This window comes from Nyctereutes procyonoides, unplaced genomic scaffold, assembly GCF_905146905.1.
Source record: "Nyctereutes procyonoides isolate TBG_1078 unplaced genomic scaffold, NYPRO_anot_genome, whole genome shotgun sequence".
Taxonomy (NCBI): domain Eukaryota; kingdom Metazoa; phylum Chordata; class Mammalia; order Carnivora; family Canidae; genus Nyctereutes; species Nyctereutes procyonoides.
The window spans coordinates 41,950,457-41,966,339 of NW_026575020.1; the positions used below are offsets into that span (position 1 = coordinate 41,950,457).

The 15,883-nt window shown below is 38.2% G+C and overlaps 2 protein-coding genes across 5 annotated transcripts in view; both read left to right on the plus strand.

Moving 5' to 3' along the window:
* The first annotated feature begins 15 nt into the window (after positions 1-15).
* Positions 16-5,284, plus strand: ZBTB6 (zinc finger and BTB domain containing 6). Its single transcript, XM_055324677.1, has 2 exons — positions 16-82; positions 1,215-5,284. Exon 2 carries the CDS (start codon positions 1,224-1,226, stop codon positions 2,493-2,495), a length of 1,272 nt encoding a protein of 423 aa, XP_055180652.1. The 5' UTR covers positions 16-82; positions 1,215-1,223; the 3' UTR covers positions 2,496-5,284.
* Positions 5,285-6,853: 1,569 nt separating this feature from the next.
* Positions 6,854-15,883, plus strand: part of RC3H2 (ring finger and CCCH-type domains 2) — a 46,977-nt gene continuing 37,947 nt past the window's right edge. For 3 of the 4 annotated variants that reach the window (XM_055336784.1, XM_055336799.1, XM_055336807.1), the window contains exons 1-2: positions 6,854-7,040; positions 14,444-14,741. In XM_055336784.1, coding sequence (XP_055192759.1) covers positions 14,511-14,741 — 231 coding nt within the window. In that variant the 5' untranslated portion in view covers positions 6,854-7,040; positions 14,444-14,510. Of the gene's footprint in view, positions 7,041-11,326; positions 11,374-14,443; positions 14,742-15,883 lie in introns of those variants that run through there. The other variant, XM_055336792.1, reaches the window with a different exon arrangement.

Sequence of the window (15,883 nt, forward strand, 5' to 3'; positions counted from 1 at the left end):
ATGTGTTTCCTCCCAGGCTAAGTCCACCTTCCGGCCTGGGCCGCAGCTGCTGCGGAAAGCGGGGCTCTGGCTCTTTGAATCGGTGAGTGAGCGCGGTGGGCGACGCGCAGTTGGGAAATCCGGAAGAGGAGGAGGAGGAGGAGAGGAGAAGCTAGGCGCGAACGGGAAGGGCTAGACTGGTGCTGCAACCCCCCGGCCAAGAAGCCATGTGGTCCTGTCAGGCTTAGCTCGGGAGCACCTGCCTGTGGCGAACTGCAGGGTCTTCGGGCCACCTGGGGTCGGGATCAGTTCAACAGATGTTCCCTCCGCTGCCCCTGCTCTGTGCTGGCCCCTGGGCTCGCTGCAGGAACTCAGATGACCCAAGCACCTTTTTAGGATGCTCTGGGAGCTACGGACTCTGTTGGGGAGACAGGAGGAGTCCCAGCAGTATTAATTGATTTGGGTCTTAAAGGAGCCAAATCACTAGCTGGAAAAGAGGAACTGGAAGTTGGAATGTAAGGTGCAAAAGTGTATTCTGATCTTGTCTGGGCAATGGTGAAAATATCAGTATTTAAGGAGCTTAGATGAAAAAAGAGAAGAGAGGAAAGATAAAACCTTAAAGATGGTTAGTACCTCAAATAATGAGGGGTCTTGTATTTGCTAAGAAGGGTAGGCTGTCCTGGACATAGAGGAGGATTGAAAGTAGAAGAGAGAATTTTTTTTAAGAAAATAAAGTTTTAAAATGTGTTAGTTCTGGTGGCACTCAGGAGGGTAGTTTGGAATATGGGGGACCTGTTGGAAGACCTTGCAGTGGTCCAAGGGAAAAGAAGAAGGACCTGCGTTAGTGACAGGGAATAGGAAGTTTGGAGATTATGTTAAAGTTTCTGGTGTGGGAAACTATGTTAAGTCCTCTTAGTAGTGGTCATTAGCAGTGTCTTGGACCACAGAACAGATCAAGTTTAGACAAGGAGAGAAACAGAAACTGTCAAGTACAACTCAGTGTAGTAAGTGCTATAACAAAAATATGAAGAATGTGCCATGAGATCATAGAGAAATGCGTTTTAATTTTCTTGGTTTTGAGATGGTGGCATAGGAGTTTACTCTTTGCACCTAGATTAGAATTAGAACCTTCTTTTACCCAATTTGGATTTGGGATTTTTTGTTTGTTTTTACCATCAAAGTGTGGGAAAGCATTCTCTACCTTTACATCAACATTTGTGTTTTATTTTGCTTAGATTGTGACCATGGCTGCTGAATCCGATGTTCTGCACTTCCAGTTTGAACAGCAAGGAGATGTAGTCTTGCAGAAAATGAATCTCTTGAGACAGCAGAATTTATTTTGTGATGTGTCAATTTATATTAATGACACCGAGTTCCAGGGGCACAAGGTGATTTTAGCTGCTTGCTCCACTTTCATGCGAGATCAGTTTTTACTCACACAGTCAAAACATGTCAGAATCACCATCTTGCAGAGTGCAGAAGTTGGTAGAAAACTGTTGCTCTCTTGCTATACAGGAGCACTTGAAGTTAAAAGGAAAGAGCTTTTGAAATATTTGACTGCTGCTAGTTACCTGCAGATGGTTCACATTGTGGAAAAGTGCACAGAAGCTTTGTCGAAGTATCTGGAAATTGATCTTTCTATGAAAAATAACAATCAGCATACCGACCTGTGTCAATCCTCTGATCCAGATGTTAAGAATGAAGAAGAAAGTTCGGATAAAGACTGTGAGATCATTGAAATTTCAGAAGATAGTCCTATAAATATCGATTTTCACGTAAAAGAAGAAGAAAGCAATGTCTTGCAGTCTACGGTAGAGTTGACATCAGAGAGAAAGGAGATGAAGTCACCAGAGCTGTCTTCAGTAGATATTGGTTTTAAAGATAATGAAATTTGTATCCTCCATGTGGAGTCTATCAGTACCGCTGGTGTAGAAAATGGGCAGTTTTCACAGCCTTGTACCTCTTCAAAAGCAAGCATGTATTTCTCTGAAACACAGCACTCCCTGATCAATTCTACTGTTGAGAGCAGAGTGGCGGAAGTTCCTGGAAATCAAGATCAGAGCTTATTTGGTGAGAATACTGAAGGAAGTCATGGGACAGTGAATGAGATGCAGAATCTGGATGATGCTTATTCACTGAGGCACCAGTGTCCCAGGTGTCCTCGAGGATTTCTTCATGTTGAAAACTATCTGCGCCACCTCAAGATGCATAAGCTTTTCCTGTGCTTACAGTGTGGGAAAACATTTACACAGAAGAAAAATCTCAACCGGCATATTCGAGGGCACATGGGCATACGGCCCTTTCAGTGTACCGTGTGCTTGAAAACATTTACTGCTAAGAGCACGCTTCAGGACCACTTGAACATACACAGTGGAGATCGCCCATACAAATGCCATTGTTGTGACATGGATTTCAAGCACAAATCAGCCCTCAAAAAGCACTTAACCTCTGTCCATGGCAGAAGCAGTAGTGAAAAGCTACCCAGGCATGATCTCAAAAGGCAAAATCTACTGTAATTAGAACCACACCTTGCAATGTAAGCCTTATATAATTCTGTTAGGCAAGTTTTACTACAGAAATGCAGCATCTGTTATATTGCATCTCCCCCCCCCCACACACACACACCCCATCTTTTGGTCTTCATTTTGGTCGGCCTACACATGTTACTCTTTCTGAACTTCTACTATCAGTTCCAATGTGTGGGAGACATGATAAAGCTAATGGGATGCTGCCTTATCTCATACAGTATGTGTAAGTCTCAGTGGTACATCTAGAGAAATAATGTTCCTCTCTTAAATATTCTTGGTTCTAGTGACAGAGGATCCCACAATATTTCTAGATTCTGATTTTGACTCTCTAGATAAATTATGTACATGTAAAATCATAACCATATAATAGTCTTAAGGAATTAGGATAACAGCAAAAATAGACTTAAGAACATGCCGTAATCCATTATTAGTTCTTTGTAGGACTAGTGAATTTTTTCTTTTTTAAAGACAAATTGCAGTTGGATTCTAAATCTAAGCACGAAGGTACTTGTTTTAAACTGTAAGGGAACACACCTCAAGTTCACTTGGGAGTAGTAGAATTTGTATGTGGGCTAATATTCCTTAAAATAATGTTTCCATGATTTGTTAGTATGCATAGTTTAGAAATGATTAATCAGGCCCAAGTTTCTTGATTTTATTTAATGAAGTTGTATTTAATAATTTTATGACCAGTGAAATTATGCCATTGACATGAAGCTCTGAAAAATTTCTCTTAGAAATTCCAACTTTACCAAAGATACTCTACTGTTTCCTTTTTCAAATGTATTTTATTTTTTAGTTAACATATAGTAGAACTGACCTTTGTTTTTGGTCTACATTTCCATGAATTTTAACACTTGTAGATTTGTTCAACCACCATTGCAATCAGGATATAGAACATTCCATCATCCCTAAAAACCCCCTTATGATGCTGCTTTGTAGTCCACTCCTCCACCTTTCTTTAAATCCTGGCAACAGTTGCTATGGCTATAATTTTGCCTTTTCTGGAATGACACAATATTCATTTTGTAGTTTGTTCCCTTGTGAGAACATTTTCACCACACAAAATGCCACTGGATTCATCCATGTTGTGTGTATCAATAGTCATTCCCTTTTTTATTTGAATTGACAATATATGTTATCTTGCTGTCACTAGATGAACAGTTTAAATATGGTGAGTTATTAGTGTTTTCGATTGTTAATAACTTTTTTCATTTACCTTAATGCAGTTTTCATTTACCACATGTTGACAAAAATCATAACCATCCCTAGAGTTTTAGTCTATTTCCAGAAATGTGCCAAAAGCAAAACTACGACTGTATGGTTATTTTAGTGAAAGTGCTATTTCTGATTGTGAGATGAGCCATTGCTCTCTACTATCCCTATGTACAAATAACACAAAACTTGTTGTCAAAGTAAAGATTAGAATCTATTGCAGGGCAAATCATATTCTCCAAAATGCAGGAACTACTTTTAGTTAAAGAAGCCTGACTGGATGCATCTTACTTTCAAGATGTTCTATTCCTTCTCTACTCACTTCAGCGTTGTGCTATATTTAGGTTCTAAAGCCCTTCCACGTTTTAGACTGTAATATACTTTGTACCATTTGTAAAAATTTTGTGATTGGTCACATGTTGATAGTTATAAATGTCAAATATGCTTTTTGTGATACTTTTGTGAAAAATATATTCTCCATAAAATTTTAACTCTGGGAGAGACTAAAGAATTCATCTCTTGTCTTTGATAAGAAAACCAACTTCCTAATTCCCTCCTCCACCCCATGTCACTTGTTAATGACATTGGATAGGTTACCTCTCTATCAATTTTTCTTAAATTTATATGTAAAACAATAACTTTGAACTTGGTAATTTGTAAGATAATTTCTAGGTCCAAAAATTCAATGATTTTATACTTAAATCTTCCTGAGTTTCTAAGAACAGAGAAGAGGGGAAAGCAAGAAAGGAGAGTTTTGTGTCTTTATGAATGTTGCTCTTTGAGTACTACTTTGGAGACAGAATTTTTCTAAAGTAAATAGTGTTTTTCTTCCACTGGAGAAGATGATACTGCAGTGTTTAATTTTTTTCCCCATTTGACCTCTCATTGGCCACTGGTAGGTATAAAAACATTTCCCTTTCAGAAATAGTTTTTGATTGAAGTACGTTTCTTATTTCTGCTTCCTAGGATGAAATTTTGTGGAGGAGGGATGGAGATGGGAGGGAAGGGTAAAAGAATAGTAATAAACTGGTTTTTTAGGAATTGGTATCTACTATCCTTGATGTTTAAAAGAAATTATGGTTGAACTATGTTTAAGTTTTATGTGTGCCTTGTAAGATTCTTGTGACATTTTTTTGTAAGCACTTTGAGATATTTGCTTGGGGGGAACGGTTTTTTTGTGAAAGTGATGGTTGTTATTTATTCTTATTTATTCCTGCCCAGTAGCACAGAGTGATCTCAGAACATTCCTAGGACTAGGACAGTGTCTGTTTGCATGATGTGTATAAACAGTTCCAGGAAAATGGAATCTTTTTAAAAATGCAGGTATGGCAAAGTGAAGTGTTGAATTTATTCATTTAAAACATTCACTTTTAGTTGTTTGTGTTTCTGATATGATGGGGGGAAATGCAACATGTTTGAGTTCAGCCTCTTCGTTTACTGCATTTATGTATAAAGAATCTTGGAAAGGTAGTTGTTGCTTTGGTATAAAAAAATCCTTGCTGTTTTTCCATGGATGTAATGTTCTATATGTTTACATAAGAAAAAATAAACTGGAGATGAGAATGGAGAACTTTTGTGTTTTGTCTACATCCGTGAATTTTAAAGAAGGAAACTATTTCTTCTGGCTATTCATTCATTCAACAAATATATACTGAGTCTTTCTAATATATATACAGTATATGTACAGTAGTACTGGAAATTAGATATGCAGACAGCAATCCCTGCTGTCATGAAACTTGTATTCTATTGGGGGGGGGGAACAGTAAAGTAAAATTAGTGTATATCGGATTTTGAAAACAAAGTTGGAGAAAATAAAGCAGGCATAGAGAATGTCAGGGAATGGAAATTGGGATTATAATTTTAACCGTCATGGTCAGGCCACCTTTGAAAAGTCTTAGTAGACTGTCATACACACTTCCCAGTGCAATGAAACATACACACATATTCATATATGTATATATATAGGTCATTACAGCTTATAAACTACTTGTTCATATGTCTTTTAATGCATAGTTGATTTACTTTCATACAGGACTTTGTTGGACATCTGGTGTCACATTGGAAAGTGCCTTGAGTTTAATTACAACTCATGGCTATTCTCTTAATCTGTGTTTTTCAGTTTCTCAGTAACAGAGTAAGTAGTATTGGCCTTTTAGGATTATTTTGATGAGTGAAATATAAAACTAAAATAAATGGAAAAAATGAAATTTTTGTCACCTAACAGAGGCCCTAGCACATGGTAAGTAGTTCATAAGTGCTGATTCCCTTATTTCTATTACCAGGCTGTTTCGTCATATATAAAAACATAATTTCTGCCTTACAGTTTGCTGTGAAAAATCCTTCAACAAATATTTATTGATACTAATTGAATTTTGATCCCTGCCAGCTTCTGAGGAGTTCAATTTTTCTTTTAAAGATTTTACTCACTTATTTATTCATGACAGGCACAGGGGGAGAGAGGCAGAGGGAGAAGCAGGCTCCACGCAGGGAGCCCGACGCTGGACTCGATACCGGGTCTCCCGGATCATACCCCGGGCCGAAGGCGGCGCCAAACCTCTGGGTCATCGGGGCTGCCCGAGTTCAGTTTTCAATATGGGTTATGTGCTAGTGCCTGACGAGCAAATGCTTTTTTTTTTTTTTTAATAGAGAAATTGCTTGGCAAGTACGTGAAGGGATTGAGGGAACGGGTCAGTATTTGATTACGGGAGAGTGCATAGGATATAATACAGATGTATCAGATTATGCTCAATGGAGACCACTTTTTCTCGAGGGGATTCAGACACCCTCACCAGTGTCTAGGAGGCTGGCTCAAGGCGCTGATGAAGGTGCAGGGAGTTTCCCATCAGCCCTTTCGGCTTGCTTAGCCTCCTAACAGCACCTCCCACAGTGCTCCGGGGCTCCCCAGTCACGTGACGGGGGTGGTTAGGCTCGACCAGAGGGAAGCTGATGCGCAGTCTAGGTGGCGGGGGCTACTACTCTTTCTTCCCACCTCCCTAACGCCCAGTCCTGCGTGATCTCGCGTGAAACGAGGAATATCTTCTCGCGAGAGCTAGGTCGGGCTCCCTCCAGGACCGCCTCCGTGGAGAGGAGGAGGAGGAGGAGGAGGAGGAGGAGGCGGAGGCGGAGGGAGGAGGAGGAGGCCCCGTCGCGGCCTCCGCCGCCGCCAACGGGGCTGTCCCTATAGCTCCCGATGGAGTTTGAGGTCGTGAAACCGCCGCCGAGCTCTGCCCCGGCGAGACGAGGCGCCTCCGTCGCCGAGCCGCGCCGTCGCGGGGCTCCCGGGAGCGGCCCTTAGCGACCCCGCCCGGGCCCCCACAGGTAGGGCGGGGGCGGGCACGATGCGGCTCGGGCCCTAGCTCGGGTCCCTAAGTCCCTGGCGGTCGGGCGGGAGACCGGTCTCAGCCTGGGGCCTGTGTGCTGTTGCCGGTGACCCGAGGGTTGGGAACTGAGGGCCGCACCTGACACTCGGACGAGCCCCTAGTCCGGGGCCTGCCGAGGCCCCTCTCCCGGGTAGGGCTTTCTCAATACCGAGCGCCCGGCGCAAATGGCCACCTCCCTTCGACACCCGCCGAGGGGAAGCCTCTGACCCCTAAGAACCCACCCAAGCAGAGGCCAGCGCTCTCTCTCCCTTTTCTACACCAGTTTGGCAAGAGGGGTTTTGGAGGAGATCTCGAAACCAAGCCCCCTCTGAGCTGTTCGGCTTTCTGTCCTGGGGCTTCTCGAGATCTCTGCGCAGGGATGGTGGAGGCGATCTGAGTGGTAAATAGGGAGCGCGGCCAAACAATGCCCTGGGAGGGCTTAACCTCCTGGGACGGCGATGGCCGGACCAGAGTGGTTGCACAGTGAATGTGACGGAGCAGTGGCACGAAACGCGGCCAGGGAATTCTGCTGTGGCTTTCTTCTTTCCCCCTTTCATTCTTCCTTCTCGGGGAAGCCTCTTAAGGAGACTCTTCCACCATCTTAGAAGAATGGTAGAAAGCATCTTTGTTTCTTAGAAGCAGCTCTACTTTTCTCTGCCCTTAGCTTTCAGGAAGGGAGAACGTGAGAGTAGCTGTCATTTCCACTCTAATCACAGAGGAGTTTAAGACGCCGGTAGATAGAACCTTGACACCAAAATAGTCACAAGTAATCACTGACATAAAGTAGATCTAATCTCGTTTTTCCCAGCCTGTTTTATTTTTAAATGACCACCTAGGACCTTCCTTTTAATTCCTGCTCTCTCCTTACCAGGGCCCCTTCTTTTTAATTCCTACTTTGGCCCAAACTGCTGTGATTAAAATGACTTTTTACTCCAAATAAAGTGCTTGAGTAATCCTTTTTCCATTTTTGTATTAGTCAAATAGTAAGTTCCAATAGGAACTTTTGATTAACCTGAGAATGCACACATTACTCACTAGTCTGATAGAATTTCATCCAGAAGCAAAGAAACAAATGTTTTAGTTAGCCTGTGCAGTCTTTTTAGTCAAATACACAAATTTAGTTAAGACTTCTTCAGACATTAAGACAAGTTCATGGATTGTGTCATTATTACCTTTTAGTTATCTAAGATGCTACACCACTGGTATAACATCCCTTTCTTGTGTTGACTTCCACATTTAATTTTTGAAGGAATAGAAGCCATTAAATCCTGTCAAATTTTTAATGTTGCTATTTTTGTTAATTTGGAGATTCACGTTTTCCAAATTTTAGAGTTTGGAAAATTGCTAGAAGGACAAAATGTTAAGCATATATTCCAAACATGTTCAGGAAAAGCAGATGTTAAAATTCAAATTGCCTCCTATTCTTTGAAGATTTCATTTCAGTCATGTTCATTAGTGGATCCGTTGAGTTACTCCTGATCTGTTATTACTGTTGTATTGACCTGATGTATGACTTACATCCTTTGTTCATACGTTACCATTAATTCACTTTCTGCTTTTGTAATTTTCTATATCTTCCAGTCTGAAAAAGCTAACAAAAATTCTTTTTGGGGGGAATGTATTCTTTAACACAAAAGTTTGTGTTCAGAAAAAGAACTTCAGTGTTGTATGCAGTACCTTAGAATGCTAAATAAACAAGGCCTTATTATGATAAGCACTTATTGTTTTGGTTGGACTGCATTGAAGTTTCACTTTCTAGTTATGGAAAAAGGAAGCATGTGGTAAAATAAAGCTAGCTGAAAATTAAAAGTAATGTTTTGCATCCAGTCTAGTAAGTTTTGAGTTACATCTTTATGTTTTTCAAGTTTTCTAATTTTATGAAAAGTTCTTAACTGTATTTGTGACTTTCACCTCAAATTTTTTTTTTTAAATTGTTTTTCCTGACCACTGAGATGGAAAGATTATCTAACCTCTTCCTTTTTTTTTTTTCAATTTTTATTTATTTATGATAGTCACAGAGAGAGAGAGAGAGAGAGAGAGGCAGAGACACAGGCAGAGGGAGAAGCAGGCTCCATGCACCGGGAGCCCGATGTGAGATTCGATCCCGGGTCTCCAGGATCACGCCCTGGGCCAAAGGCAGGCGCCAAACCGCTGCGCCACCCAGGGATCCCTCACCTCAAATTCTTAAAAAAAAAAAAATTAGTTTTGGCTATTACTTTGTAATGTTAAGTACTTTGGAGTTGCACTGTTCAATACAAGCCAATCGCCATATGTGGCAATTGAGCACTTGAAATGTGGCTAGTGTGAATTGAGATGTGGTATAAATGTAAAATAAAATACACACCAGGTTTCAGAGCTGTAGTACAAAAAAAAAAAAGAATTTAAGCCATCATAATAATTTTTTTTATATTGATAACGTGTTGAAGTGATATTTTGGGTAAATTAGGTTAAATTATGGTAAAATTAATTTCATCTGTTTTTTCCTTTTTTAATATTACTACTAGAAAACTTTAAATTACTTGTGGTTTACATTGTGTTTCTATTAGACAGCACTGTTTAAAACAGCACTGAATAAAAGTACACACGTGAAAGCCAAAAATTTCCTGACAGTGTATCATCTTGCAATCTGAATAATCAAAAGGCTAAAGACTTTGATTATCCAGTGGCCATTATTTGATAGGCAGAAGTGAGTAATCTAAGTTCTGTCTCAACAATAAGTATTGTTCGTGTCTTGTCATAACTAAAGCAAAATTTTATTGGATATGCTAATTAAAATAGAAAATTATCCCATTAGTGTTATACTAGAAGACACAGGAAGTTAAATCTTACACTGATTTAAAAACGGAGTTCAGCCTCAGAGTGGATTTAAGAAAAAAACTTTAAGTCCTATATCTTTCCTAACTTATACGAAAGTCACTTGTAATAGTCTTTAAAATTGTACTTCAATTTTTTTTCCTTCAATCCCTTTAGTATGTTTGAATGCTGAGTTTTAGAGTTTGCAGATTATTTCCATTGGTTTTGTTTGCTTGTTTTATAGGTTAAGGTCTCAATTTTACTGATGTTTTAAGTGTAATTTTTGAAGTCCAAAGCTAATTATTTGTAAGGTTTCTGAATTGAGAAGTACTTTTCAGTACTTTTCATTTCAGTAGCTTAAATTCTTCACATGGATGAACTAAAATGAAAACAATGCCTTAATAGACTTGAGCCTTAATGTTTACATTTTTCTGAAGAGAGTTGTAAGATACTCGATTTTGTTAAAATTATACATTATACACTTTCATTATAGTGAAAGGAGCATAGACTTTATTCTGGCACTTTAAAATCAGGTGATGTAGTCCAGAACTGGCTGTGTGATGTCATGGTGGACTAATAACAAAAAATGAAACTGCTTAGCTGGTGTACAGTTTGCTCTTAATAAAACAGTGTGTAATTTGCATCATATGAGAGATGTCTATTAATTACTCTTCCTATTTTACAAGTTAGTATTCATAACAAGGGAATGTGTTGGAGCTTGAAAAATTACTTGAGGAAAAAAGTATTTAAAGTCCCACATCTAATGTAGTGTTTCTTCTTTGCTTTATCTTGTTATCCTCCTTCAATTTTACTAACTAGTAACTGAAAGTTACTTAGGTAATACAAGTAATTTAATTGGAATGTATTTCTTAAATAGTCTTTTATGTACTTAGAGTTGTGGGCTTTTTGTTTGAGTTTTGGCTTTTTATTTTCATTTATTTATTTATTTTAAGATTTTATTTATCCATGAGAGACACAGAGAAAGAAGCAGGCTCCCTGTGAGGAGGAGCCTGATGCGGGACAGATTCCCAGGATCCCGGGATCACGACCTGAGCCAAAGGCAGATGCTTAACCACTGAGCCACCCAGGTGCCCCAAGTTTTGGCTTTTTAATCCACTTTATCTCAGTTTGAGATGTTTTTGGGAGTATCTTCAGGTTGGATACTTGACTATTAACTATAAGTGTTATTAGCAATTTAGGCTTCCATAGCGTCAAGTTAAGTCATTATGGAATTATTAGTGTAAATCTAGAAGTTTTACACATCAGTATATATTCTTAGCTTGTGATGGCTCATTTAGATGCTTGTTAAATTATAAAGATAATAGGTTATTTATCATTTTTGGTTATAAAAATACTTCCTGCGTACATATTTACAAAATGCCCTTTTTAAAGAAATGAAAGTTTTTGTATTTGTTTTTTTTTAAAAGGAAGAAATTTTTAAAAAAGGAAGAAATGAAAGTCACTTTTGCCATCACGAACTAAACATTTCGGTGGACTATGTAAGCTGCTTCTGTGTCTTAGATAAAATTTTATTTTGTCTTAACTGAGGAATCTATAATTTATTGATAATGGTACTGAAAAAAAACATTTAAAAAATCAAATTTTTCCTTATGTCTTATTAAATAAGGAAAATTTAGTATATACTTTTCTTGTCAGAAAATTAGACTCTGACACATAACAGGAGAATTTGGCAGAATTACGAATTTTGGCAGAATTTTTCTTTTTTTAAAAGGTATTGATTCAGTTTCTATTAGAAATCAAACTTCTCGATATTAATTATATTACAGTATCTGGTGTTTGCAAACCTAAAAACACATGTGGGATATTATAACATAAAACTGTCAAGTATAGGGCAGCCCCGGTGGCGCAGCGGTTTAGCGCCGCCTGCAGCCCAGGGCGTGATCCTGGAGACCCTGGATCGAGTCCCACGTCAGGCTCTCTGTATGATGATGCCTGCTTCTCCCTCTACCTACGTCTCTGCCTCTCTGTCTCTATGAATAAATAAATAAAATATTAAAAAAAAAACTGTCAAGTATATTCTGGAGTAGTTTGAAATACTTGAAAACTAACAGATGAGGGGCACCTGGGTGGCTTAGTGGTTGAGCGTCTACCTTTGGCTTGGGTCATGATCCCGGGGTCCTGGGATCGAGTCCTACATTGGGCTCCCCGCGGGGAGCCTGCTTCTCCCTCTGCATATGTCTCTGCCTCTCTGTGTCTCTCATAAATACCTAAATAAAATCTTTAGAAGAAGGAAAAAAGAAAACAGGTGAAGGAAAATAGGGAAGATAGCATTTTTATGTTTAGTTCAAACTTAAACAGCTTCCCCCACCCCCAACTCATTTACGAATGCAAAGCATTTGAGGGTGATCTTGGAAAAAGAAATAAGGAAAGAGGGATCCCTGGGTGGCGCAGCGGTTTGGCGCCTGCCTGTGGCCCAGGCGCAATCCTGGAGACCCAGGATCGAATCCCACGTCGGGCTCCCGGTGCATGGAGCCTGCTTCTCCCTCTGCCTGTGTCTCTGCCTCTCTCTCTGTGACTATCATAAATAAATAAAAATTAAAAAAAAAAAAAGAAATAAGGAAAGAGTATTTGCAACTAGTTTCCTATTACCCGGTGGCTGTGATACCCTAACCCACAAAATTAGCATTTTCAAACAGGTGGCCATTATGAAAAAATAGATGCAGTGCCTTGTTTTGATAAATACTTTTTTGGTTCCGGTTATTAACTAAATTAGGACTCTCAGTAGATTTAAGATAAAATGCTGCCTTCTTCCTCAAAGGCCTTTTCTTTGTATTATTCTACAGCCTAGAAAACTGAAAATTTTTAAATGTGAAATAGTTTCAAGAAATGATCACCTGTTTAGTGTTTATCTCTAAAGTTGAAAGCAGACTAACCAGGTTTAAGATTGATGGCATTAATAGATGTGGCAATGTACAGATAAAAGGTATAAAATAAGTATAATTTGCAAGTTTTGGCTAGTTTAAAAATAAAGATATTAAATACTTAAAAAAAGATATTAGATACTTTACATTATAGCTGAGGAGAAATTTGTACAGGGTGTTTTTTATATAACAAGCCCTGTGATTCATTTACCAAGACATTTTTGAAACCTTAGTTTTTGTGAACATAAAAGCAAAATAAAGGCTAACATAATTCTTCATTTGGATGTAGAGATATTGGAGAATCAGTTATATACTTTTCTGTCTTAATCTGACTATAGTTTTAAACATCTTATTTCTGTAGAATTAAGATATCTGGGTTGGCAAACATTCTTATGAAATAAAGTATTGGCTGTTTAATTGCCCTAAATACCTAGATTTCTGTTCACCAGAGAGCCTTTGTCAGACTTATGTAAGCTTTGAATTGGAAGATATGAAAAATTTGTGAAATGTAGAGTGTTAAAGTTAGGTATCAAGATTTTAAATTAGAGTACAGTACAGTTTTGGCACTAAAATTTTATTTTATTAAAAATCATAGAATGAACATTTTAATCCTAGGAAAAAGAATTCTGTCATTTTTCTCATATGCCTTTTAATCATATATAAAGATAAAAATTTATATTTTGCTTTTTTTCCTACTTAGAATTATTAGATGAGAATACTGCTTTATTCTTCTATATCTTGCTCATTGGACCTGACAGTTTTGGGTTGTGTATCTATATATCTATCTCACTAAGATATACGTGATTTGTAAGATAATTTTTTTTTAATTTTAGCACTGTATTTCTGTATTTTAAGGTTAGCATTTTTTTTTTCCATTTTTGGACAAACTGCTCTACCATCATCTCACATACTTTGGTTTTCAGTACCTTTGTTAGCCATTTAGTCAGATCTTCACCAGAGATTTCCTCTTTTGTGAAGCTGCCAAGCTGAACATATCCTTGACTAACTTGGTCATTCAAGTGGCTGTTTCTTCATGCTTTACTCACTATGATATTCTTTGGATTAATAGTTTTCAAAGTCCAATAACTCTTAGGCCATTTCTTAATGTGTTTAAGGGTGGTAGCTATCCAAAAACTCAGAATCCAAAGTAATTTCTATTCCTAAAAATGAAACATGGAAAGTTAATCTATATATTTGATGTGGTCATCAAGAAAAATATATAAAAGCTTTGGTAGCTGACTATTATTTGACCAACCAATATAAATATGTTTAGTTGAAAAGGACACTGTGGGGCAGCCCAGGTGGCGCAGCGGTTTAGCGCCACCTTCAGCCCAGGGCGTGATCCTGGAGACGGGGGATCAAATCCCACATCAGGCTCCCTGCATGGAGCCTGCTTCTCCCTAGGCCTGTGTCTCTGCCTCTCTCCCTCTGTCTCTCTCTCTGTCGCTCGTGAATAAATAAATAAAATAAAATATTTTTTTAAAAAAGGACACTATGCAGATGTTGTTTCTGGAGAAAATTTTAGAAATTTAACAAATTCAGCAAATAGATTTAAAAGGACATCCAAAGAATATGAAATTATTCAGGGTGTTTTAGATTTTGAAACTGTGATGGTTGACTTAAGCAGTTAACTCTTAAAAGGTGAATGATGAATATGTGGTTAATTCTTACTTTTGTCCATTTCCAGCTTACAAAACACTACACAGCAAAATAATGATCTGCTAGACTGCTAACCCGAGCATCCAGCTTCTACAATGCCTGTGCAGGCAGCTCAATGGACAGAATTTCTGTCCTGTCCAATCTGCTATAATGAATTTGATGAGAATGTGCACAAACCCATCAGTTTAGGTTGTTCACACACTGTTTGCAAGACCTGCTTGAATAAACTTCACCGAAAAGCTTGTCCTTTTGACCAGACTGCCATCAACACAGACATTGATGTCCTTCCTGTCAACTTTGCACTCCTCCAGTTAGTGGGAGCCCAGGTAAGCTTTCAAGATTGTACTAATTTGGTATATTTAATAATTATGGAACTTTGTTTATTAAGGGGTACAAATGTGTCTAGTGATACTTGAAACATCAAAAATATTCAGTGTCCCTGATATCATGATTGTATTCTGCAAAAGATTTTCTCTATATAATGTTATAAATCCTTATGCAAAACCATAAATCCCATTATAGTTATGTATTTCTTTGTCTTCAGTGCACTGGTCAACATATATAAGTGACTTGGTGGATAAGGAGCATTTTAAAATAAGCATATATAAGCATTTATTCATTAGGTGATATGAAAAGAAATATAATCTAAGCTTTGGCTAGATATCAACCAGCTAGGACCAAATGCAGGTTTTTAACTTCACTTGACTTTTAGGATAATATTACAAATAAGAACATAAGGTCTAGAGCAGCCCCGGTGGCGTAACGGTTTGGCGCCGCCTGCAGCCCGGGGTGGAGACCCGGGATCAAGTCCCATGTCAGGCTCCCTGCATGGAGCCTGCTTCTCCCTCTGCCTGTGTCTCTGCCTCTCTCTCTGTGTGTCTCTCATGAATAAATAAATAAAATCTTTAAAAAAAAAAAAAAAAGAACATAAGGTCTATTTAGGGACATATATATAGAAAACCAATTTCCAGAGTATCAATAATAAATTCTATACCGTTTTTTTATGTTCATGTGTTATAAAATTAATATTTCTTGTTTATAATCATTTTACTGGATCAGGCCAAAACCCTATACTTACAATAATTTCCATTCAATGAGAGTTTGCTTTATGTTAGGTATGATAGTAAGTATTCAAGATCTATTAGTACTAATTCTTACTGTAGCTCTGTAGATAGTTATTATCCACATTTTACAAGTGAGAAAGAAGATGAAATTCTATACATCGTGTCCTATAGATTAAAGTAAGAAAATAAGGACTTTTCTGATTAATCATTTCTTAGAAAATTCAACAAATTAAAAATATTACATTCTTTTAGTATCTTGTTATTTCAAGTTTTTTATTTATTTTTTAAAAAATATTTATTTATTTTTTCATAGAGAGAGAGGCAGAGACACAGACAGGCAGAGGGAGAAGCAGGCTCCATGTGGGGAGCCCGATGTGGGACTCGATCCTGGGTCTCCAGGATCA